This window comes from Micromys minutus (genome assembly GCF_963924665.1).
Source record: "Micromys minutus genome assembly, chromosome: 1".
NCBI lineage: Eukaryota > Metazoa > Chordata > Mammalia > Rodentia > Muridae > Micromys > Micromys minutus.
Genome location: NC_137969.1, coordinates 200,830,290 through 200,857,745, shown reverse-complemented (window position 1 = coordinate 200,857,745; position 27,456 = coordinate 200,830,290). Strand labels below are relative to the sequence as shown.

Sequence of the window (27,456 nt, the reverse complement as noted above, 5' to 3'; positions counted from 1 at the left end):
TATATAAATGATGTAAAGTCTAGCTTCACTCTTTTCCATGTCTATCTGAGCGTTCCCATACCACTTGTTAATGAGATTTTTTTCACTAAATTTCCATGTTATCATTATAAAAAAAAGCAACTGACCAACCAGAATTGGCATATTAAAAAGCAACCACTGGGGAAACTGAGGCAAGAGAATCATAAGTTTGAGGCTAGCCTCTCCTGTGCAGTAAATTGTAGGCAAGACTCAGCTACATAGTGAGAACTTGTCTCAAGAACAGACAGACAGAAAAAAGCAATTACCATATTTCTCGGCATTTGGTTGTTGTCATATAGTACTATAGTGCCTTGATTTATTTTGCCACAATTCTTCAGACTATAAAGTCCTTCAATGGGATGTGGTACACACATCTTTAATCCCAGCACTTGGGAGGCAGAGGCAATAAGATCTTTTGAGTTCAAGTCTAGCCTGGTCTACAGAGTGAGTTCCAGTACAGGCAAGGATACACAGAGAAACCCTGTCTTAAACAAAAAAAAAAAAAAGTATAAGTCCTCCAACTGTATTCTTTTTCTGGTTGTTTTGTCTTTTGAATCTGTTGCATTTTTCTGTAAATTTTAGAGTCAGTTTGACAAGCATAAGATGGACAACTTAGATTCTGATCATGGTTGTAGTATGCACTATGTCTGTAGATTCGGGGAGAGTTCTATCATCTTAACAATATTAAATTATTCAGCCTGTGAACTAGAAGGGTTCTTTTGTTTAGGGTTTTAGTTTCTTTCAGCAAGGTTTTACAGCTTTCAAAGTGTATATGTTATACTTACTGGAATTATACCTAAGTATTTTATTATTTTGGTACCAATGAAGTTTTCTTATTTTGACTCTTCCTTGCTAACATGTGTAGGAATGCATTGAAGCTTATTTATGATGATATGTAGCCTTTAATCTTGCTGTACTCGTGTTGTAGTTCTAATAGCTCTCTACTATATTCTCAAGGAGTGTTTATTTAGCTTAATTTTATTTATCATTTGTGTGTGTGTGCATGTACATGCATGTATGCCTGTGTGTTTATGTGCAACTTGGAGTAGTCCGCTTTCTGCAGTGAGCTATGAGGACAGTATATAGGTTGTCAGGCTTGGCAGGAAGCAGTTTTACTCACTGAGCTGGCTCATTGACTCTATACCCTCTATATATGAACGCCTATCATCTGTGAGTAGAAATGATGTGACATTTTCCTTTCTGATAAGATTATGTATAGTTAAAAAAAATTTTAGGTATTAGTTTAGTTTTAGCAGTTTGTATTTTTTTAAATTGTGCTTTTAATCTAATTGTTGACATCCATATGTTAATAGTACCTGTTCTAGGGTTTGTATTCCTGCACAAAACATGACCAAGAAGCAAGTTAGGAAGGAAAGGGTTTATTCAGCTTACACTTCCACATTGCTGTTTATCACCAAAGGAAGTCAGGACTGGAACTCAAGCAGGTCAGGAAGCAGGAGCTGATGCAGAGACCATGAACAGATGTTGCTTACTGGCTTGTCAGCCTGCTTTCTTATAGAACCCAGGTCTACCAGCCCAGGGATGGCACCATCCACAATGAGGTGGGACTTTCCACCCTTGATAATTGAGAAAATGCCTCACAGCTGGATCTCATGGAGGCATTTCCTCAAGGGAGGCTCCTTTCTTTGTGATAACTCCAGCTTATGTCAAGTTGACACACAGCCAGCCAGTACAGTACTCTCACCTTTTTGTTTGTATAAAGTAGGATTTTAGCAGCATGATTTCTTTTTCTTGTTTTAATTTTTTTATAGTGTGAGGAGGAGGGAGAGACAGAGATGGAGGCATGAAATAAAAGGACAACTTTGTGAGATTCACCACTTCTCCCTCCCTTTATGTGGTCTCTAAGGAGTATACTCAGGTGGTCTGTCTTGCATGGTTCGTACCTTACTAAGCCATCCTGCTTGCTTATATTCTTTCTTTTCCCTTAATTTAGATAACAATGATCAAGTGGTTTGGCTATCTTAAAGAAACAGCCTGTTTCACAGATTTTTCTTTTGTATTGTTTGAAGTTAATATGGTAGTACTATCATCTTGACACTCTTGACCACAGTTTACATGTTACCTTCCCATTTTATTTTCAATATTATCTGTGATTTGAATCAAAAGTACATTAGTGAAAGCTGGAGAAATGATTTAGAAGTTAAGAACACTTGTTGCTCTTGCAGAAAGCCCAGGTTTGGTGCCCAGCACTCACTGCATCTGTAACTCTAGTTCTAGGAACTCAGCACCCCCTTCATGCCTCTCAGGCACTGTATGCTTGTAATGTAAACACAAACATGCATGCAAAAATAGCCACACACATAAAAATAAATATTTAAATATGTTAGTGGTGAAGCTCGGTCATATAATTCATAGCAGCTTTATTTCCAAACAGTGTGAGCCCCTTTAATCTTCCATTCACATTTCTTAAGTTTTTTTTTTTTCTTGTCTAGCTAAACAATTCACTGGGGTATGATCTTCCCAGGGTTTGCATCACTTAAAACTCAACATTTTCTATTCTTTGTTTCTTCTTCATCCAGAGACCTTAAAGGTTTATTCTCTGATCATTTCAAATGTGTGTAGCTTTAAGGGCACAATGCGTATATACAGTTATACAAATATTGATCAGATATTTTTTGCACTCTGTTACATTCCTTGGAGTTGACCCAGAGTTATGAATATTATGCAGTGCCTGTGAGACTCTCTGGTCATCATATTCTAGTTCAGCAATTGTCAACCTTGCTAATGGCTACAACAACCCTTTAAAGTTCCTCATGTTGCAGTGACCTTCCTTTTTTTTTTTTTTTTTTTTTTTTTTACTTTTTTGTTAATACTTCATAACTGTAATTTTGCTACAGTTATGAACTGCAATGTAAATATCTGTGCTTTCTGATGGTCTTAGGCAACCCCGTGAAAGAATGAATTAGTTAAACTCAAAAGGGTTGTGACCCACAGGTTAAGAATCAATGCTGTATACACTAGCAACTTGACAGCATAGTTGAAAGCTCTAGAACAAAAAGAAGCAGATACACCCAAGAGGAGTAGACAGCAATAAATAATCAAACTCAGAGCAGAAACTGACTGAATAGAAACAAAAAGAAAGGCACTCGGAGCCGAGAGCGGCGGGGTCGGGGCGGAGGCCGGGCGGGCTAGGAGGCCTGGCTGCGGCCGAGGCCCCAGGCGCGCTTCTGCCGCGCACGCCGCGGTCCATGGGCGGCTTGGCCGGCGGGGGCGGGGGCCGCGCAGCCCGCGCAGCCCGCGCAGCCCGCGCAGCCCGCGCAGCCCGCGCAGCCCGCGCAGCCCGCGCAGCCCGGGACTTTCAGGAACTGCAGACGCCGGCGGCGGCGGGAGTCGCGGAGCCGCGGGGGCCGGAGCGCCGAGAGCAGGGCTGAGACGGAGCCGCCGCCGCGCCGGGCCGGGCCGCAGCCGCCGAACCACAGCCGGAGCCGTCCTGCCCGCCTGCCTAGGGCCGGGGAACCGCCCGCCATGGCCACCAAGGCTCGGGTCATGTATGACTTTGCTGCTGAACCTGGAAACAATGAGCTGACAGTCAGTGAAGGAGAGATCATCACAATTACAAACCCGAATGTTGGTGGAGGATGGCTGGAAGGAAAAAACAGCAAAGGAGAGCAGGGGCTTGTTCCTACCGACTACGTGGAAGTTTTACTGAGTGATGGGAAAGATCCGTTTTCTTGTGGAAATTCGGTGGCCCACCAAGCTTTCCTTGATTCCCTGTCAGCCAGCACGGCTCAAACCAACTCGTCCTCTGCCAACAGCAATAACCAGGTTGGTGGTAGCAATGACCCCTGGTCAACATGGAATGCCCCTAAACCTGGGAACTGGGACAGCTCTGATGCCTGGGGCACCAGGACAGACGGGGCTGGCGCTCAGAGGAACAGCAGTGCCAACAACTGGGACACGGGCTTCGGCCACCCGCAGGCCTACCAAGGACCAGCAACTGGTGATGATGATGAATGGGACGAAGACTGGGATGACCCCAAGTCCTCCTCACCTTACTTTAAGGATTCAGAACCAGCTGAAGCCGGGGGCATCCAGCGGGGAAACAGTCGTGCAGGTTCCTCTTCCATGAAGCTGCCCCTTAACAAATTTCCTGGCTTTGCAAAACCTGGCATGGAGCAGTACTTGTTGGCCAAGCAGCTAGCAAAACCCAAAGAGAAAATCCCCATCATTGTTGGAGATTATGGCCCTATGTGGGTTTATCCTACCTCTACTTTTGACTGTGTGGTAGCTGATCCCCGGAAAGGTTCCAAAATGTACGGTCTGAAGAGCTACATTGAGTATCAGCTGACACCCACTAACACTAATCGATCCGTAAACCACAGATATAAGCACTTTGACTGGTTATATGAGCGTCTCCTGGTTAAGTTTGGGTCTGCCATTCCGATCCCTTCTCTTCCGGACAAGCAGGTCACAGGTCGCTTTGAAGAGGAATTTATCAAAATGCGTATGGAGCGGCTCCAGGCCTGGATGACCAGGATGTGCCGGCACCCCGTGGTGTCAGAAAGTGAAGTTTTCCAGCAGTTCCTGAATTTCCGAGATGAGAAGGAGTGGAAGACTGGAAAGAGGAAGGCTGAGAAAGACGAGCTGGTGGGAGTCATGATATTTTCCACCATGGAACCAGAGGCTCCTGACTTGGATTTGATAGAAATAGAACAGAAGTGTGACGCCGTGGGGAAGTTCACCAAGGCCATGGACGATGGCGTAAAGGAGCTGCTGACGGTGGGGCAGGAGCACTGGAAGCGCTGCACAGGGCCCTTGCCCAAGGAGTATCAGAAGATAGGGAAGGCTCTGCAGAGCTTAGCAGCAGTATTCAGCTCCAGCGGTTATCAAGGAGAGACGGACCTTAACGATGCAATTACGGAAGCCGGGAAGACGTATGAGGAAATCGCCAGCCTTGTGGTAGAGCAGCCAAAGAAGGACCTCCACTTCCTGATGGAGTGGCTTTCTCGGCTGCTTCCCGGACATCATCGGTGCCCACAAGGGAGCAATAGAAAAAGTGAAAGAGAGCGATAAGCTAGTTGCAACTAGTAAAATCACCCCCCAAGACAAGCAGACGATGGTGAAGCGAGTTGGCACCATGTCCTATGCTTTGCAAGCTCAGATGAATCACTTCCACAGTAACCGGATCTACGATTACAACAGCGTCATTCGCCTCTACCTGGAGCAGCAAGTCCAGTTCTATGAGACAATCGCCGAAAAGCTGAGGCAGGCCCTCGGCCGCTTCCCGGTTATGTAGACCAGAATGGAACAGAAGAGAACTCCGAAGTGCTTCTTTTTGACCTGGGGCAATGCAATTCAAACCTCTCCCCACCCCCATCAACGAGAGAAAGAGTGAGAAAAAAAGAAAACCAAAAGGAAAGAAGTTGACAAACCTGTTTTCATCATTAGCCAGCCTAAATGCGTTGTTGTTTGGGATGGCCTTCCTTGTTCATTTCTACTTATTGGTTACCCAACGGAAGTGTCTATTTTTGGAAAATACTTAAATTTATCAAGATTTTGAATGGAGAAATAGGGGTTCCTCCTCCTGGTATTTTACATAGAATTGTAATTTATACATTACCTATGATCTTCCAGTTCTTACCCAGTGTCAGATAATTAATACTAATTGCTTTCTTAAAAATATGAAAAATGACAGAATAAAAAATATATCTTTGTATATTTTTATAACTCTTTCAGTCCTTTGGGGATCCTTGTCTGTTTAGGGGAGTCTGCATACCCTCAACTGCATAGCTACAGTTAAGTGCTCCCGGGATGGAGAAGCGAAGAGGGCTCCCAGTTCACCTCCACCCTCGAGGTTCATGCTGGGTGGCCCATCAGCAGCCCCTTTAGGTGGGCACAGCAGATAAGAGCCCACCTGCCCAGTGCTGCCCAGGGTTGGTGCCCTGTGCTGCTCTGAGGAAGCTCAGCACTCTTCGTGCCCCCTCCTAGCTCACAGTAAAGCGTGTTTTACGCTAGAAGAGAAAGTCAGAAAAGATGTCCCCGCTACCCCAGGTGGGTGGCCACCCTGATTCCAGTCCCACCCCTTGCTCTCAGTCCCTCGGCTGTTCACTAGAAGAGGGAGAGGAGCTGCAGATAGGAGAGGTGCGCATGGCCTCCTGGTTTGGAGCAGCAGGCTGGTCAGTATTCTCTCAAACAATGAAAGCAGAGTTCTCCCAGAGAGCAGGGACATTAAAGGACTAGAGTGAGCAGCAGGATGTGTGGCAGCAAGCCGATGACAGAGAATGGCTCTTGGCCTGAGAGCACAGAGCACACGCTGTCTCCTCCCTGCAGACAGTGTCCCCTTCCACAGTTGCCTTATGATGTGATCCTCTGCTGTGACTTTGCTGACCTGATGATTATATTATAGACATGGGAAGTCCGGGCCAATGTAAATGAATGAAACCAAAAATAAGTAGCTGAGGAAATCCAATGCGCGTGAGCGTGAGAACTTCCTGTTCGTGAATATCAGGGGTTTGTTAATGTTTTCTAAGTCATTTTTCCCTACTTGATTTTTCTTTTATAAAATTCCATAGGACAGTGTTTATGATACAGCCATTTAATATATGTACAAATTGTAAAGAATGTGTATAAATATTTTACATAAATGTAAGAGCATGTAGAAGCCAATATATAAATAAATTGTTTTTAAAAACTGTAAAAAAAAAGAAGAAGAAACAAAAAGAACCATTCAAAGAATCAACAAAACCAAGAGCTGGTTCTTTGAGAAAATTAACAAGATTGATAAACGCTTAGCCAGACCTAACTAGAGGGCAAAGAGAGAGTATCCAAATTAACAAAATCAGAAAGGAAAGTGGAGACATAACAACTAAAACTGAGGAAATTCAAGAAATCATCAAATCCTACTACAAAAGCCTATAGTCAACAAAGGTGGAAAATCTGGAGGAAATGGATGAATTCCTAGACAGATACCAGATACTAAAGTTAAACCAGGACCAGGTAAACCATCTAAATAATCCCATATCACCTAAAGAAATAGAAACAGTCATCAAAAGCCTCCCAACCAAAAAAAGCCCAGGTCCAGATGGGTTCAGTGCAGAATTTTATCACACATTTATTGACAACCTAATACAAATACTCTCCAAACTATTCCACAAAATAGAGTAAGATGGAACACTACCTAACTCATTTTTAGAGGCCAGAATAACCCTCATTCCTAAACAACACAAATATCCTACAAGGAAAGTGAACTTCAGACCAACCTCACTTATGAACATTGATGCAAAAATACTCAACAAAATCCTTGCAAACCAAATCCAAGAACACATCAAAAGGATCATTCACCATGATCAAATAGGCTTCATCCCTGGAATGCAGGGATGGTTTAATATACAGAAATCCATCAACTTAGTCCACCATCTAAACAAACTCAAAAAAAAACAAAAAAAAACAAAAAACAAAAACACATGGTCATCTCACTAGATGCTGAGAAAGCATTTGACAAAATTCAACACCCTTTCATGTTAAAAGTCTTGCAAAGAACAGGAATCCAAGGCCCATACCTAAACATAATAAAAGCAATATACAGCAAACCAGTAGCCAACATCCAACTTAACAGTGAGAAACTTGAAGCAATTCCACTAAAATCAGGGACTCGACAAGGCTGCCCACTCTCCCCCTACCTATTCAACATAGTACTTGAATTCCTGGCCGGAGCAATTAGACAGCAAAAGAAAATCAAAGGGATATAAATTGGAAAGGAAGAAGTAAAACATCACTGTTTGCAGATGATGTAATAGTGTACATAAGTGACCTCAAAAATTCCACCAGAGAACTTCTACAGCTGATAAGCAAGTTCAGCATAGTGGCTGTATATAAAATTAACTCAAACAAATCTGTAGCCTTCCTATACTCAAAGGACAAACATGCAGAGAAAGAAATTAGGGGAAAAAATACCCTTCACAATAGTCACAAACAATATGAAATACCTTGGTGTGACTCTAAGCAAGTGAAGGACCTGTATGACAAGAACTTCAAATCTCTAAAGAAGGAAATCGAGGAAGATCTCAGAAAATGGAAAGATCTCCCATGCTCATGGATTGGAAAAATCAACATTGTAAAAATGGCCATCTTACCAAAAGCAATCTGCAGATTCAATGCAATCCCCATCAAAATTCCAACCCAATTCTTCATAGAGTTCGAAAGAGCAATGTGCAGTTTCATCTGGAATAACAAAAGACCTAGAATAGCAAACTCCATCCTCAACAACAACAAAACATCTGTGGGAATCACCATCCCTGACCTCAAGCTATATTACAAGGCAATTGTGCTAAAAACTGCATGGTACTGGTACAGAGATAGGCACGTGAATCAATAGAATAGAATACAAGATCCAGAAATGAGCCCTCACATATATGGTCACTTGATTTTTGACAAAGGAGCTATAAACATTCAATGGAAAAAGGACAGCCTCTTCAACAAATGGTGTTGGTCCAACTGGCACTCAGCATGCAGAAGAATGAAAATAGACCCTTTCTTATCTCCTTGTACAAAGCTCAAGTGCAAGTGGATCAAAGATCTCCACATTAAACCAGGTACACTGAAACTATTAGATGACAAAGTAGGGAAAACCTTAGAACACATAGGCACAGGAGAAAATTTCCTGAACAGAACACCAATGGCTCATGCTCTAAGGTCAAAGGTTAACAAATGGGACTTAATGAGATTGCAAAATTTCTGTAAGGCTAAGGACACTGTCAAGAAAACAAAACAGCAGCCAACAGAGTGGGAGAAGATCATTACCAACCCCACATCTGATAGAGGCCTAATATCCAAGGTATACAAAGAACTCAAGAAGCTAGACACCAGAGAATCAAACAACCCTATTAAAAAATGGGGTACAGAGCTAAACTAAAAGTTCTCAATTGAGGAATATCGAATGGCTGAGAAGCATCTAAGGAAGTGCTTGACATCATTAGCCATCAGGGAAATGCAAATCAAAACAACCCTGAGATTCCACCTCACACCAGTCAGAATGGCTAAGATCAAAAATTCAGATGACAGCAGATGCTGGTGAGGATGGGGAGAAAGAGGAACACTTCTCCACTGTTGGTGGGGTTGTAAACTGGTACAACCACTCTAGAAATCAGTCTGGCTGTTCCTCAGAAAATTGGACATAGTTCTACCTGACAACCCAGTTATTCCACTTGTGGGCTTATAACCCAGAGATACTCCAACATACAACAAAGACACATGCACCACAATGTTCATAGCAGCCCTATTTATAATAACCAGAAGCTGGAAAGAACCCAGATGTTCTTCAGTAGATGAATGGATACAAAAATTGTGGTATATTTACACAATGGAGTACTACTCAGCTATCAGAAACAATGATTTTATGAAATTCTTAAGAAAATGGTTGCATCTAGAGAATATCATCCCGAGTGAGGTAACCCAGTCACAAAACAACAGACATAATATGCAGTCACTGATAATTGGATACTAACCCCAGAAAGCTCTGAACACCCCAGAAACAACTCACGGACTGTGTGAAATTCAAGAAAAACAAAGGCCAAAGAAAGAAAGAAAGAAAGAAATATCATTATGCTTAATCTTTACACACCAAGAAAACTTTGACTGTTTCCAGGTTATCTTGTTTTACATGTACTTTATTCTCGTTGTAACTAGTAAGATTTTAATGCATACTATCAAACCTTTAAAAAAATCAAGTACTGACAGAAATGTATTCATATACTTTTATGCAAAAATGCTTTTCAAATCTTTGTTTTTTAAAATAAAATATGTTTTTTAAAATAAATTTGTTCAATTAAAAATATGTACATTTATTTCTGTTTTTTAAAAATAAAGTTGTTTAAAAAAAATAAAGAATCAGTGCTGTAGTTGATCTTTTGTGAAGCCTGGTGTATATACACAGGCTTCTTCATTTCCAGAATTGACTGTGATCCTAGGCAATTCTGTTGTTATTTTACTGTGGCTTTTCTTTTATTTTTATTATTATTATTATTTATATTTTTATTGGTTATTTTATTTATTTACATTTCAAATGTTGTCCCCCTTCTTAGTTTCCCCTCCAAAAACCCCCTATCCCAACCTCCCTATCTCTATCCCACTGCCTCTATAAGGGTGCCTCCCCATCAACCCACCCACTCCTGCCTCACAGCCCTAGCATCCCCTTACATTAGGACATCAAGCCTCCACAGGACCAAGGGTGTCCCTTTCCATTTTTGCAAGCTAAGGCATTCCTCTGCTACATAAACATCTGGAGGCAATGGTCCCTGATGTGTACTCTTTGGTTGATAGATCAGTCCCAGGGAGCTCTGGGGAATCCAGTTGGTTGGTGTTGTTCTTCTTTGAAGCTGCAATCCCCTTCAGCTCTCCTTCAGTCCTGCCCCTAAGTCTTCCATTGGTGTCCCTGTGCTCAGTCTGATGGTTGTCGGTGAGCATCGCATTTGTGTTAGTCAGGCACTAACAGAGCCTCTCAGGGGACAGCTATATAACTGTCACACTTCTTGGCATACACAATATTGCCTGTGTTTGCAGATGGGATGGATCTCTAGGTGGGACAGTCTCTGGATGGCTTTTGCTTTGGTCTCTGCTCCACTCTTTGTCCCTGCATTTTCTTTAGGCAGGAACAGTTCTGGATTAAGGGGTGGGGCAGGATCAGGTATGGGAGTAAAGGGCTGGGGGAGTACAGAGGGTCAGGAAATCTATCTATCAGAGTTGTGTAGCAGTGGGGATAGAGAACTGGGGGTGGGTACCAGAAAGTCCCAGATTCCAGGAAAGCAAGAGGTTCCCAGGACCCAGCAGGGAGGATATCAGTGAAATATCCAACAGAGAGGGGAGCTAGAACCTGTAGAGACCTTATCCAGAAGATAGCATAGACCTCCATTGAGGAGTGGGGCCACCCACCCATCTCAGAAATTTCCATCCTAGACAATTCTTAGCAGTCCTGGTTTTTTCCAGGTTCTTGCGAACTTCTGGCTGCTTTGCTGTTTGAATGTGTCATAGAGCTGCCAGCTTCTCCTGCAAGCTTTACTCCAAATACTTGTCCAGATAGTTGTTCCGTTTAAACAGAACTAATGCTAAGTTCCTTGTCCTTAAACCCAGCTTTTACTGTGGGCATCACTTGTGTACCACTATACATAAGCTAGGATTAGGGCATAGCTTTACCTAGAATGATAGCCATATTGCAGTTGGGGAAGGGTTGGAAATCCCTGAACTTCTTAACTTACTACTCCCAGCAGAACTTCCTCTCATCCCGCATCAAGCACAGGTGGCATGGGGAATATTCATCTAGTGCTTCAATGCTAAAAATGGAGCTGAGAAGCAGAAGGTCTAGCCCAGTGCTCCTGTAACATGAAGTTATGCAACTGTAATAACTCCTACTAGTAAACCTTAACTCCAGACTGAAAGCTTGGGAGAAAGGGAAGCTTTCTGCTCTGCCTAAAATAGAATGTTCAAGGCAGAACGTAGGAGCTGTGGGGCTGATGAGCTGGAGTGCAGAAGAAAAAAGCAGCCAACATCAGTGACTCCGGTTTTACCAGAATTTAGGAGATTCTCTTAGATGAAGATTTCCTGTTTCTATATGCCTTTAGGACACTTTTTTAAAATGCTAGATTTTTTTTTAATAATTGTTTTCACCAGTTAAGTTGGGTTTTACTTACAAAAGAAGCTGCCCAGATTCATACTCTGTAATTCTGGAAATTCCCTCCCCCCCTCCTCCACAGGTATATTTGAGTGCTTAGACTAGATTGTGTTTACATTATATTGGGCCCATTGAAAGTTTCTCTGTGCCTTTTACCACCTGAAGTGAAATGCTACCAGTGACAAAACCTTGGTGAAGCTTCTTCATTGCTGACATGGAAACCCATAGTCATGACTTAATTTCAAAGTACTTAGAAAAATCTGGCTGTCAGACTCCAGTTTTAAACATTGTATTTTTGTATCTGTTTGTTATTAGCTGTGGTCTTTTTTGTTGTTGCTGTTCTTGTTGTTCCTCTTCCTCTTAATTTGGCAACAACAACAAAAACCTTTACATCTGGTTTTTGAAATCAGGAACTATGTGTAGTTCTTCCTTTTTGTTTTTCTGGTCCTAAAATTTGCCAGTGTTTACCAACCACAGATGGACTGGTGAGCTTGGGTTGCCAGACTTCTTACAAGTTTGCTCTTAAAAACACCTTTTAATTTAGAAAAAACTAAAAGTTAATTGTCCAAGAATTTGGTAGTTAACTCATGCAGTTTTGTCTGTTGCCTCTGTTGTTGGATGCAATTTGGGGAAATACACTTTCTACTGATAGCTACATAGTTCTAAAACAGTCCGTTTAACTCTGAGATTCAGCCATACTTCACAGTGGTAATGCCTTGGGTGGTTTGTCCTTCTCATTTTTCTATCTCTGCCCACACTCATACCTTTACCCAATTCATGACTGCTTTAGGTGTTCTTTAATTCTCCCATCAGCAGTAACCATTCAATTCTGTCACTTTTATGGCTTTTTAATTTCTATTGCAATTATGTGCCTTCTTTTGTAGACTGTAGCATCGGAATCTTTTTTCATATTCTTACTCCTAAATATTCTGTACATTAAACTTAATGAGCAAACAAAAATAAATGGTATAATTTTTTTGTTTTGTAGCCGAGAGACACACAAGATTGCAGTATTTTACGTTGCTGAAGGACAAGAAGATAAATACTCCATTCTCACCAATATAGGAGGAAGCCAAGCATATGAAGATTTTGTAGCTGGCCTTGGTTGGGAGGTATTGTTATTACCAGCCATTGTTTTGTATTTCACAGTCAATCACAATATCAATCTGCAGATATCAGAAACCAATCAATCCCTCATATAAAATATTGGAATACTTTTAAAAATAATTTATATCCTCCTGTATAATTTAAATTAATTTAAAGTTACTTATGCCTAGTAGTCTAAATACTGTATATTCCACTGCTGTGCTGTGCTGTACTGTTTAAGAACCAGTTACAAGAGGGACCGGGGAAGATGGATCAGTTAGTTCTGTGCTTACCTAGTGAGCATGAAGACCTGAGTTTGGATCCCCAGGACCTGTGTAAAAGCCAGGCACAGTGGCAGGAATTCCCCAGCACTGGGAGAGTAGAGACAGATTCTGAGAGCTTACTGGTTAGCCCACTAGCCAGATTCAACAAGTGACTTTGATTTTGATGAGTGCATATTAATGCAGTATAGTCAAAATAATATGCTTGGTAGCCATTTAAACTTACAATGAATGTTTTTCTTAGAGTTGACAGCTATTTCACGGAACTTGTACTGAGGGTATCTGGTAACATTGTTGCAGACCATTGCACTAGACTGTAAACTTACAGAGGGCTGGCACTTCTTACCTACATATGCTGGTGTTTTCCAGTGTCTAATGTATAAGCTTTTCCACTTGGTATGCATTCTGTGGGTTACCAGCTAGTGTACCTTGTGTGAATTATGGAAGCTCTCTTGGCCTCTATTTTTATTTCTTACAGATAATATACTTTGTTGTCCATCAAAGATGACAAAAGTTTTAGTTACAAGGGTATATTTTAAAATGCTTTGAAAATATTTTTAAAACGAAACATGGACCTTCTGTATTAGAGAACCATCGAGTCATTACTAAAAGTTGGGGCTGCATGAGAAGCAAAGCAAATTGGAAGGACTCATTTCTACCTTCTGATTTCAAACTTTACTACTGAACAATACTAATCAAGATAGTGTAGGATAGATCTACAGATCAGTGGGATACAGTAGAGCGCAGAAATAGGCCCAAAGTCTATAGCTAACTGAATCTTGACCTATGTCATGCACTAGAGAAGGGATAATCTTTTCAACAACTGTTACTGACATAACCTAATAGCCATGTGCCTGCCAGAGAAGCAAAGGGAGAAGGAAGAAGGAAGATGAAAGAGAGGGAAGAAGGAGGAAAGAAGTAGTAGTAGTATTTGTCATAGTAGTAGTAGAAGAAGAAGAAGTAGTAGTAGTAGTAGTAGTAGTATAGTAGTAGTAGTATAGTAGTAGTAGTAGTAGTAGTAGTAGTAGTAGTATAGTAGTAGTAGTAGTAGTAGTAGTTGTCATCGTCGTTGTCAGGGACCTGGAGAGATGATTTAGTGGTTGAGAGTTTGATTCCTAGCACCTCACAACTGCCTATAACTCAAGTTCCAGAATATCCAAAAGCCTCTTCTGCGTTCTGCAAGTACCTGCAGTCATATGCACATACTCCCCCTGACACACACTCTGTCTGTCTCTCTGTCTTAAATGGAATCAGACCATATTATATAAAAGAATTAACTCGAAATGGGTCAAATACTTAAAATTATAAAACACTTAGGTAATATAGGTGCAGATATTAATGACCTCGGATTTGACAGAGATTTCTTATAGATGTGGCTCTAAAAGCGTGAGCAAGAAGGAAAATAGTACTCATTAAAATTAAACCTGTTGACTTTAAAGGACATATCAACAAAGTAAAAAAACTCCATATATTGGGGAAAATACTTGCAAATCATACATTTGAGAAGAGATTTGTTCATATAATATTTGAAGAACGTATACAAATTAAAAAGTGAAACATGATTCATTTTTAAAAGCCCAAGTTCTACACCAGTGGACGTGCCAACACATATGGAATTTCACAAAATTTCCCTAGATAAAGAACAATAGGTAGTCAGTGGCTGTTGATAAAAGAAGAAAGAAAAACTGCTTTTGCTTTTGGTTTTTCAAGAATATGACCACAATCTTAAGTGGTTATCCCTAAACACATATAAACAAGGGCAACTCAACAGAGCAAAAATAAAGAAGCAATGATTGATTTGAGAGGACATTATTGAAGGGACATGAGGAATTGGAGAGGGAGGAAGATAAAAATAGTGCAAATACTACTGTATGAAATAATCCAAATGTACTCATGTGTGAAATCCTTCAATTAAAAAAATCGTCCACAGGATCATAACAGATTACTCTAAAGACAGGCAAGTGCACAATGAATATATGAAAAGACTCTGGGCATCATTTGCATCAAGAAACTAAAGAAAACTACAATGAATGTTTCTTCACACCCAGCAGAGTAGTTAGGGGGAAAAATAGAGCCAAATGGTAAATTTTGAGCAATCTGAACTCTCAGATTCTGCTAGAGGAGACATAGTTTGGGTAGTTAAACATAGAGATGTCATATGTCAAAGTTTGGGTTACTATTGCTGTGATGAAACACCATGACCAAAGCAACTTGGGGAAGAGTTTATTTGGTTTACACTGCTGTGTCACTGTTCATCAATGAATAAAGTCAGGACAGACACTCAAACATGGCAGGACCATGGAGGCAGAAGCTGATACAGAGACCATGGCCAGAAATAGGGAATATTCTCCTTACTGGTTTGCTCTGCCTGCTTTGTTATAGAACCAAAGACTATCAGTCCAAGAATGGCACTACCTACAATGGGCTGAGCTCTCCCCCATCAATCACTAATTAAGAAAATACCCTGTAGCCAGATCTTATGGTGGCATTTTCTCAATTAAGGTTTCCTCCTTTCAGATTATTTTACCTTGTGTTGGGTTGACATAAAACTAGACACCATGTAACAAAATAGTTCTTTTGTGTACTTAATAAAAAATAAATAAATAAAACCTTAAACTCTTATAAAGTTTTACATAGCTGTGTTTATTGCTGCAAAATGACAAAAGACAGGAAAACCCATATGAATGTCCATATGTGAATCAATGGATAAATAAATGTATTATGTCCGTACAAGCGAATGTTAGCCATAAAAATACTGTAGTGCTTAATTTTGTTTATCAGCCTAATGGGATTTAGAATCACCATTGAGGGGGAAAACTCTGGACATAAATTAATATAAGTTTAAATTAAATTAATTGAGGTGGGAAACTCCACTTTAAATTTACATAAGTTGGGAACCTCAGACTGAGTGAAAAGAACAAGCAACTGGACAGGCCTGGTGAGAAGGGGTTCCGACTAGCCAAGGGGCAGAGAGATCTCTGCTGAGTGTGCACGGAAAGTGCGCCCCTGCCCTGCCTGATCCAGGGACCAGGAACCCAGCATTGGGCCCTCTGTTCCTAGCCAACAGCTTTTGGGTGCAGAACAGGGCTCGGACCATCCGCCACCAGGACCAGCGGAAATCCTGGGACACAGGCCAGGTACAAGGGAAAGGCGAGAACCAATCACTGACAACAAGATGGCAACAGGAAAGCGAAAGAATGTACCCCAGGGAAACCAAGACAACCTGGCAACACTAGAACCCAGCTCTCCCATCTCAGCAAACAGCGGAATGCCAAACACTCCAGAAAAGGAAGACTCAGACCTGAGATCCTAACTCAACATGATGATAGAGATTCTTAAACAAGAATGGGAGGAAAAGCATAAAGAATTTAGAAGCTTTTAAAGAAGAAACAAGAAAAATACTCAAAGAACTCAAAGAACTAGAAAAAAAAAGAACCAAAGAGATGAAGGAATGGAAGAAGGAATTTAAAACCGAAATGGACACAATAAAGAAAACACTAAGAGACAACCCTAGAGGTAGAACACTTAAAAAAGAAATCAGGAGTCACAGATGCAAGCATTGCCAACAGACTACAAGAGATGGAAGAGAGAATCTCGGAGGCCGAAGACAACATTGAAAACATAGACAAAACAGTCAGAGAAGATGCAAAAACCAAAAAGCTCCTAACCCAAAATGTCCAGGAGATCCAGGACACAATGAGAAGACCAAACCTAAGGATAATAGGAATAGAAGAGGGCGAAGAATATCAACTAAGAGGCACGGTAAATATCTTCAACAAAATCGTAGAAGAAAACTTCCCTACCCTTAAAAATGAGATGACCACAAGAATAAAAGAAGCCTACAGAACTCCAAATAGGTTGGACTAGAAAAGAAATTCCTCCGGACACATAATAGTCAAAACGCCAAGTGCCCGAAGCAAAGAAAGAATACTAAAAGCAGTAAGGGAAAAAGGTCATGTAACATATAAAGGCAGACCAATCATAATCACACCCGATTTCTCAACAGAGACTATGAACGTTAGAAGATCCTGGGTAGACATCATACAGACACTAAGAAAGCACAAGTGCCAACCCAAGCTACTATACCCAGCAAAACTCTCAATCACCATAGATTGAGAGACCAAGATATTCCAAGACAAAACTAAGTTTACACAGTATCTGACCACAAACCCAGCACTACAATGAATTATAGGTGGAAAACCCAATACAATGAGGGGAACTACATCCTAGTAAAAACAAGAAAACTCCTAAGGAAGAAAACCAAAAAGAGAAAGAGACACAAGTGCAATTCAACCTACAAAAGCAATAATAGCAGGAAACAGCAACCACTATTCCTTGATATCTATTAACATAAATGGACTCAACTCCCCAATAAAAAGATATAGGCTATCAGACTGGATACATAAACAAAACCCAGCATTTTGCAGCATACAGGAAACTCATCTCAGAGAGAGTAAAAGGTTGGGGAAAAAAAACATCCAAGCAAACGGCCCCAGAAAGCAAGCTGGAGTGGCCATTCTAATATCGAATAAAGTAAATTTCCAACCAAAAGTTATCAAAAAAAGATAAGGAAGGACACTTTTTACTCATTGCAGGGGAAATCTGTCAGGAGGAACTCTCAATCCTTAACATATATGCTCCAAATACAAAAGCACTCATATTCATAAAAGAAACCCTACTAAAGCTCAAAAGATATATTTCACCCCACACAATAACAGTGGGAGACTTTAATACCCCACTCTCGCCAATGGACAGATCATGGAAACAGAAACTGAACAAGGACACTGTAAAACTAGCAGAGACTATGAGCCAACTGGAATTAATAGATATATACAGAACATATCATCCTAAAACAAAAAAATATACCTTCTTCTCAGCACCTCACGGCACATTCTCGAAAATTGACCACCACATAATTGGACACAGAACGAGCCTCAATCAATATAAGAAGATTGAAATACTCCCGTGCATCCTTTCAGATCACCGTGGTATAAGGCTGGTCTTTAATAACAACAAAGCCAACAAAAAGCCCATATACACATGGAAACAAAACAATGCTCTATTAAACTATAGCAGGGTCAAAGATGAAATAAAGAAAGAAATTATGAATTTTCTAGAATTCAATGAAAATGAAAACACATATACCCAAACCTATGGGATGCAATTAAAGCAGTACTGAGAGGAAAGCTCATAACTCTGGGTGCTTCAAAAAGAAACTGGAGAGAACATACACTAGCAACCTGACAGCACAATTGAAAGCTCTAGAACAAAAGGAAGCAGATACACCCAAGAGTAGACAGCAAGAAATAATCAACTTAGGGCAAAATAGACCAAATAGAAACAAAAAGAACCATCCAAAGAATCAAAAAAAGGAAGAGCTGGTTCTTTGAGCAAATTAACAAGATTGATAAACCCTTAGCCAGACTAACTAGAGGGCAAAGAGAGACTATCCAAATTAACAAAATCAGAAAGGAAAGTGGAATGCCTGAAACTGAGGAAATTCAAGAAATTATCAAATCCTACTACAAAAGCCTATAGTCAACAAAGGTGGAAAATCTGGAAAAAAATGAATGAATTCCTAGACAGATACAAGATACTGAAGTTAAACCAGGACCAGGTAAACCATCTAAATAATCCCATACCACCTAAAAAAAATAGAAGCAGCCTCATCAAAAGTCTTCCAACCAAAAAAGCCCAGGTCCAGATGGGTTCAGTGCAGAATTCTATCAGACATTTATTGACAACCTAATACCAATACTCTCCAAACTATTCCAAAAGATAGAATCAGATGGAATACTACCTTACTCATTTTTTGAGGCTACAATAACTCTTGTTCCTAAACCACACAAAGACCCTAAAAGGAAAGAGAACTTCAGACCAATCTCACTTATGAACATTGATGCAAAAATACTCAACAAAATTCTTGCAAACTGAATCCAAGAACACATCAAAAGGATCATTCACCATGATCAAATAGGCTTCATCCCTGGGATGCAGGGATGGTTTAATATACAGAAATCCATCAATGTAATCCACCACATAAACAAACTCAACGAAAAAAAACCACATGGTCATCTCACTAGATGCTGAGAAAGCATGTGACAAAATTCAGCACCCCTTCATGTTAAAAGTCTTGGAAAGAACAGGAATCCAAGGCCCATACCTAAACATAATAAAAGCAATATAGAGCAAACTAACAGCCAACATCAAACTTAACAGTGGGAAACTTGAAGCAATCCCACTAAAATCAGGGACTCGACAAGGCTGCCTACTCTCCCCTCAACTATTCAACATAGTACTGGAAGTCCTGGCCAGAGTAATTAGACAGCAAAATGGATATAAATTGGAAAGGAAGAAGTAAAAACATCACTATTTGCAGATGACATGATAGTGTACTTAAGTGACCTCATGAATTCCACCAGAGAACTCCTACAGCTGATTAATAAGTTCAGCAAAGTGGCTGGATATAAAATTAACTCAAACAAATCTGTAGCCATCCTCTACTCAAAGGACAAACATGCGGAGAAAGAAATTAGAGAAAAGATTCCCTTCACAATAGTCACAAAAACTATGAAATACCTTGATGTGACTCTAACGAAGCAAGTGAAGGACCTGTATGACAAGAACTTCAAATCTCTAAAAAGGGAAATTGAGGAAGATCTTGGAAAATGGAAAGATTTTCCATGCTTATGGATTGAAAGGATCAACATTTTAAACATGGCCGTCTTACCAAAAGCAATCTACAGATTCAGTGCAATCCCCATCAAAATTCCAACCCAATTCTTTATAGAGTTCGAAAGAGCTCTGTACAATTTCATCTGGAATAACAAAAGACCTAGAATAGCAAAATCCATCCTCAACAACAAGAAAACATCTGCGGGAATCACCATCCCTGACCTCAAGCTATATTACAAGGCAATTGTGCTAAAAAACTGCATGGTACTGTTACAGAAATAGGCACATGGACCAATGGAATAGAATACAAGATCCAGAAATAAGCCCTCACATATATGGTCACCTGATTTTTGACAAAGGAGCTGTAAACATCCAATGGAAAAAGGATAACCTATTCAACAAATGGTGTTGATCCAACTGGCACTCAGCATGCAGAAAAATGAAAATAGACCCTTTCTTATCTCCTTGTACAAAGCTCAAGTGCAAGTGGATCAAAGATCTCCACATTAAACCAGGTACACTGAAACTATTAGATGACAAAGTAGGGAAAACCTTAGAACACATAGGCACAAGAGAAAATTTCCTGAACAGAACACCAGTGGCTGGTGCTATAAGGTCCAAGATTGACAAATGGGACTTAATGAGATTGCAAAATATCTGTAAGGCTAAGGACACTGTCAAGAATACAAAACAGCAGCCAACAGAGTGGGAAAAGATCTTTACCAACTCCACATCTGATAGAGGCCTAATATCCAAGGTATACAAAGAACTCAAGAATCTAGACACCAAAGAATCAAACAACCCTATTAAAAAATGGGGTACAGAGCTAAACTACAAGTTCTCAATTGAGGAATATCGAATGGCTGAGAAACATCTAAGGAAGTGCTCAACATCCTTAGCCCTCAGGGAAATGCAAATCAAAACAACCCTGAGATTTCACCTCACACCAGTCAAATTGGCCAAAATCCAAAACTCAGATGACAGCAGATGCTGGCAAGGTTGTGGAGCAAAAGGAACACTTCTCCACTGTTGGTGGGATTGTAAACTGATACAACCACTCTGGAAATCAGTCTGGCAATTCCTCAGAAAATTAGACTTAGTACTACCTGAAGATCCAGCTATTCTACTTCTGGGCATATACCTCAGAGACACTCCAATATACAACAAAGACGCATGCACCACAATGTTTATAGCAGCTCTATGTATAATATCCAGAAGCTGGGAAGAACCCAGATGTCCTTCAGTAGATGAATGGATACAAAAATTGTGGTATATTTACACAATGGAGTACTACTCAGCTATCAGAAACAATGACTTAACAAAATTCTTAAGATAATGGTTACATCTAGAGAATATCATCCTGAGTGAGGTAACCCAGTCACAAAAGAACAGACATAATATGCAGTCACTGATAATGGGATACTAACCCCAGAAAGCTCTGAACACCCCAGAAACAACTCACAGACTGTGTGAAGTTCAAGAAAGGAAAAAAAAAACATTATGCTCAATCCTTACACACCAAGAAAACTTTGAATACTTCCGGGTTACATCCTGTTTTAGATGTACATTTTGCTCATTGTAACTAGTAAGACCTTAATGCAGAGTATCAAACCTTTGAAAAAAAAAAAAGCCAAACACTGACAAACATGTATTCTTATACTTTTATGCAAAAATGCTTTAAATTTGTTCATTTATCTTTGTTTTTTAAAATAAAGTTGTTCAAAAAAAAAAAAAAAGAACTAGCAACTGAATACAGTATTCATTGCTGTCTGCAGAACATTGCAATCTTCCTGACTATGGATGCCAATGTTCCAATGTTGTGGAATCCAATAACCTAAAACTATGTAGTAAACAACAGCTCTTACAAGAATGAAGAAATGAGCCCCTACAAAAACTGCTTATCTATGCCAAAGGTCAAATAGGAAACCTACTCTTTCATCATCACTCACAAGGTAGCAACGGGAAGCTCTCCACTCGGAGGTAACTTCAGATAGCGTGAGAGAGGCCAAGAAAACCAGTGCTTTCCAGCTCTTACTAGAACATTACCTTAGCTTCTGTGCATCAGATAGGTCGAGGGAATTATTCAGTCCTACAACCCTGATGCTAATATATATTGTGCATTGTATCATGACCTAAAATGTTTCCAGATCTTCATAAGGATCAATTGATACTTTTTAAAAATATACTTAAATACAGTTGAATCTTGTGATTTTTTTTTCACATTTTTTATTCTAGGCTGTAATAGGTACTTGACTAGGAAGCTGCAGATTAGTGAAGTGGAACTGGCCTAGCTGCCCTGAGAGGCATGCATCATAGGTTTTTCAGGTTAGAGTCCATGGCTTCTGGCACACTGTAAGTCTTTCAGTTCCTGAGAAACCTGTGTACTCCCTCAGGCAGTGAAGTGTTCAGGCTGCATTGTATTTCTCTCTGTGTTTCCTTAGAAGTCAAGGGACCTTGAAAGCTTCACAGGACAGTTGGTCTCAAACATTATTTTTGTGTGCCCTGCATAATTTGCAAGCATCATTGTATCCTGTCAACTACAATTGTACTGATCTTGGCAGTAACCAATATATTGTTAACTATAAGGGTATAAAAAGCCTGATTGCTCTCAATAAAAAGTGCCACAGCCTCAGTCTTGTTCTGGCCCCTCTCTAACTGCAACTTGGTTTAATTCTGCAATGGGCCATATCAGGTAACCTTAGCCTGGTGAGTAAGTGCAGGTGCTTACAGGAAGACAGTTATGCAAATAAAAGATTTCTAATTGATCATTCTGTGAGTTGAAGTTGTTTTAACTTTACCCAGTGTCATTTAAGATGTGATTTTTTTTTTACTCTGACCTTAGCGTCCCAAAGCCTTTATAGTTCACTGTAATACCTAGTTGCCTAACATAAGGCTCACCATCAACAGTAGTTGATTTCTTTCTTAATTAATTAGCTCCCACTAATTAGAGACCCTTAAATACTATCTTTAAAACACACTGGGGTAAACAAATCACCCTAATAAACGTTATTTCTTGGTGTCTATAGGGATTAGTTCCAGACCCCCTTCAGCCACTGAAATTCACAGTACTTTGATCCTTTATATAAAATGGCAGCATGGTACATATTTTCCTAAATAATATTTGAATTACTTATAATATCCAATAAAATATAAATAGTTTTATATCAAGCCATGAATGGTGGCACATGCCTCTGATCCCAGCACTTGGAAGGTGGAGACAGAAGATCAGGAATTCACCTATACTACGTGAGACTCAGTATCAAACAAAATAAAGTAGTTGTCATGCTATATTATTTAGAAAATATTAATAGCAAGAGACAAAACTTTGTACCAGTTTAGTAAGAGCTTATTTTTTTCTGAATACTTTGAATTTAAAGTTGGTTGAATTTATAGATGTGGGCCCCATAGATGCAGAGAGCCAGCCATAATGCTAGATTTAATATTTGCTGATAGCATATAAAAGACTTACTCCTTCCCTCCCTTCATGACAATTGATTTTTCTTCACATAATATATTCTGTTTATGGTTTCCCTTTCTCTACTTCTTTCCCATGTCCCCTCCTATCCAGATAACCTTTTCCATCTTTTATTAAAAACAGGTGTATAGAAGATAATAACAAAATGTAATATAATTAAAAAAAAAAACTACCACATCAGAATAAAACTAAGCAGAAGGAAAGGAGCCTAAAAGAGGGCACAGGAAATAGACCCACTCATTCACACAGTCAAATCCCATAAAAACCCGAAACTGGAAGCCATATGCCCTGTAGGGTAAAACAGGAGAGAAATATATGTATTAAAAATTAATCAAAACTTAAAACTTTTTTAATGGAGAAAATGAAAAGGTCCTGATGTGACATTATGAGGCAAGGAATCTCCAAAGATGTCTTTGAGATTGTTTTCTCATAGTCATCTGCTTCTGGCATGCAGCCTACCCTTAAGAGTAGTTTATTTCCCGATGAGACGTTCTTGGATAAAACTAAATTTTAATTTGCAAGTGGTTATCAATTGGAGATTGATGCTGAGTTAGGGATGGGGGTACATTTCCATTTCTTTTAGCTCTAGGACCCCATCTGGTGCAGGCCCTGCCCATGCTGCCTCAGTCTCTGAGTTCATATGTGGGTCAGTCTTACTGATTTAGAAGACCTTGTTTTCTTGGTGTCACTGGATCTTATACTCTTTCTGCCTTCTCTTCTGTGGGGCCCACTGAGGCCTGAGGGAAGAGAGACAATGGAGACAACCTGCTTAGGACTTCGTGCTTCAGTCCAACAGTGAGGCTTTGTTTGCTCCCATCTCCTGCAGGAAGAAGTGTCTCTGATGGTGCCTGAGCAAGGCACTGATCTGTGAGGATAGCAATGAAAAAACCTTATTCCTGATGTTTGTGTAAAGTGAATTTTTTTCTTCTTCAACAATGTTTGTAAGGGTTTTTGTTGATGTTTATGTAGTTCTTGATTGATTCTAGGTAAACCTTACAAATCACTGTGGCTTCATGGGAGGACTGCAGAAGAATAAGAGCACTGGACTGACCACTCCATATTTTGCTACCTCTACAGTAGAAGTGATATTTCATGTATCTACAAGAATGCCTTCTGATTCTGATGATTCTCTGACCAAAAAAGTAAGTGTTGAGGGGAAAAAATAAGTTAAATCATATTAGTTAAGAAAATCTATACATAAAAATACTAACAATCAGTTGATCTAGCCCTTTTGATAGGTGAAGAGTTTATTTCTTTAACCAATGCCATCTTCAAAACCAGGATTGTTGTCTAGTAAATTGTGTTTTCCTTCAATTAAAAAAAAATGATGTGATTGTAGGTTACAGTCTCACTATTGAACCAATTCTTTTTATCACTGAATTCCTAGATTTGTTAACCTATAAACCTGCTACTTCTCTATATTTTCCTCCCTGACTTCATCAAATGAATTGCTATTTTCGGTATGTCTTGTTGTTGTTCATTTGTTACATGTCACTTGTTTTTCTGTTTAGTTACTTGTAGACATAGTTTTGTTGAGCAGCCCAAACTGTCCCTGAATTCATGATCATTTTGCCTAATCTCTTGAGTGGTAGGATTGTAGTTGTATAACAAAACAAACCTGGGTTTTATTATATTTTTTTAAAATTCTGCATATAAATGAATTCATATGTTTTCTCTTTGGATTATTTAGTATAATTTTTTTCAGGTTCTTCCATGTTGTAACAAATGGCAGAATTTTCTTTTGGAAAACTAATCAATATTTCATCACATACACTTATATCACATTTCATTATCCATTATCATGAATGGATATTGTCCTAGCTTCATTTCTGTTGTGATAAAACTTAGGGAAGAGTCTATTTTAGTTCATAATTCCAAGTTACAGTCCATGGTTGGAAAGTCAAGGCAGGAACTTCAAATATTATCTACATTAAAGAACAGAGAGCAATAAATACACACATGTTCACCCACTTGCTTGCTTCTGCTTAGCTTAATTTCTCCAAACTTATATAGATCAGGAACCCCTATCTAGGGAATGGTGCCTCCCACAATAGACTAGATCTTCCCAAATGAGTTTATTAAATTAAGACAATTTCACACAAACATGACCACAGTTCAACCCAGTGCAGACAATCCTTCACTGAGACTCTTTTCCCAGATAATTATAGATTATGTCAAGTTGATAATTAAAGCTAGCTATCACATATTACAGAATGTTTTCATTTCCTAGTTATGAATAGTCTACAAGAGACCTGGGGGTGCAGACACCTTTATGATATCTTAGCCTAGTTCACTTTGTCAACTTAACACAGCCTACAGTCATTTGAGAAGAAAGCATTATTGAGGAATTGCCAAATCAGATTAACCTGTGAACATGGTTTTGGAAGAGACAGTTCTTATTATTAACTGATACATAAGGGCCAAACCCACTAAAAGTAGACCTCTTAAGTGAGCCAGCAGGGAGTATTTCCCATGGTTCTTGCTGCATTTTCTTTGCTGTGAGGTGTTCATGTTTGAATTCTTGCCTCAATTTCCTTCAGTGATCAGTTGTAAGCTGAAAGTTAAAATAAATCCTTTCGTCCTTTTAAGTTGCATTGGGTCAGAGTTTTTTTTTATCACAGCAACAGAAAGGAAACTAGAACAAGTGGTTTTAACCTCCTTTCAGAATATATACAGAATAAAGATTGTTAGTTCATATGCAGTTTTTTTTTAAATCAGTCTCTATACTGTTTTCCATAATAGCTCAATTTCCACACATCGCACCAATTATAAATGAGCACACCTTTTCTCTATACTCTGAGCAGCACTTACCTCTTTTTTATAAGAGCCTTTCAACAAATCTTGCATTGGCTTTAATTCTACACTCTCTAAATAACTTCCCTGAGTTTGACAACTTACCTTTCTATATACCTCTTTGTTATAACTTTTCTTGGGAGAAATATGTGTTCTAGTCCTTTGCCCAGATTTTTATAAAATCATTTCTTTACATTCCAGCTATTACACTCCTCCTAGCCCCCCTCCCATAGTTCCTCATCCCATTCTTCCTCCCCCTTGCCTCTGAGAAGGTATTCCCTGCCCCCTACCAGGATTAAGCTGTTCTTCTCCCACTGAGGCCTAACCAGACAGTCCTTGGTTATAAATGTGCCAGGGGCTACTTGTATGCTACTTGGTGGGTGGCTCAGTCTCTGGGAGCTCCCTGGGGTCTGGGTTAGTTGAAACTACTGGTCTTCCTATGGAGTCACCCTCCCCTTCAGCTTCTTCAGTCTCCCTTTCCTAATTCAACCACAGGTGTCTCTGACTTAAGTTCAATAGTTGGGTGTAAGTATATATATATTCCCTTCTCAGTCAGCTGCTGGTTGGACCTCCCAGAGGACAGCCATGCTAGGCTCCTGTCTGTAAGCACATCATAGCATCAGTAATAGTGTCAGGCCTTAAAGCCTTTGCCCATTTTGGTCATCTGTTCATTTTTCTGTTTATTGAGTTGTAAATGTAAATACTTTTCCTAATAACCCTTTATTAGATATGTGGTTTGCAGATTATTTATTTCCAAGTTGGTAGGTTGCCTTTTTGCTTTGTTCATATTGGTTTTGTAGTATAGATATTTAATGTGACAAAAAAAAATTACTACTAAAGCCAGTGTGATAGACTGTATTTTTCTGAACCCATTGCCGAATCCACTGTCATGAGATACATGTTTCTCTTTTGTGGTGAGAGCTTTAGCTCTTAGCATTTACGTTTTCTCTCCACACTTGTAGCGTACAGAGTGTAATGCAGAGGTGCATGTAGGGCCCCAGTCTTCCCATGACTATTTGTAGAGACGCTGCTGTCTCCTAGTTCACTGGTCTAAATGTCTGCTCTTACACCTGCATACTGTTGTATGTTCAATAGCCACAGTTGATGGCTATTGGATTTTTAATTTTTGACTCAGGAAGTATAAATTCTCCATCTTTTGTTTAAAATTGTTTTGACTTTGAACATGTTTTAAAGACTCCATGTAAAAGCTTTAGGATGGGTTTTCTATTTTTGCCAAATCTACCGGCATTGTTCTATCTTTTTTTATCATCAAATACAAAATAAGAGTTTATTTATGATGTTTTATACCTATGGAATGCATTTTTGTCATTTCCACTCCCTCTGTTACACTGCTGGGATTTTGATGGGGATATATTGAATCTGTATATAGTATCATATAGAATTAATCTTGTGCCTTTGGGGGTTCTATTGCATTTTAGAATTTTTGTGTATGTGGGGGTCATTGAGAAGCAGCTCTTACCTTCTGTCATGTGGTCCAGTGGTGA

At 39.6% G+C, this 27,456-nt stretch overlaps 2 protein-coding genes across 2 annotated transcripts in view; both read left to right on the top strand.

Moving 5' to 3' along the window:
* The window catches only part of RALGAPA1 (Ral GTPase activating protein catalytic subunit alpha 1), a 251,940-nt gene that overhangs the window by 173,039 nt on the left and 51,445 nt on the right, over positions 1-27,456 (top strand). Inside the window, exons 36-37 of the mRNA XM_080934414.1 lie at positions 12,630-12,753; positions 24,145-24,300. Of these exons, the coding sequence (XP_080790540.1) occupies positions 12,630-12,753; positions 24,145-24,300 (280 nt within the window). The remainder of the gene's footprint in view (positions 1-12,629; positions 12,754-24,144; positions 24,301-27,456) is intronic.
* LOC308433531 (sorting nexin-9-like) lies at positions 3,495-5,275 on the top strand (the record flags this gene model as incomplete). Its single annotated transcript, XM_080933625.1, is given in 2 exon segments — positions 3,495-4,976; positions 4,978-5,275. Coding segments are annotated over 2 exon segments (1,770 nt in total). The 5' UTR covers positions 3,495-3,504.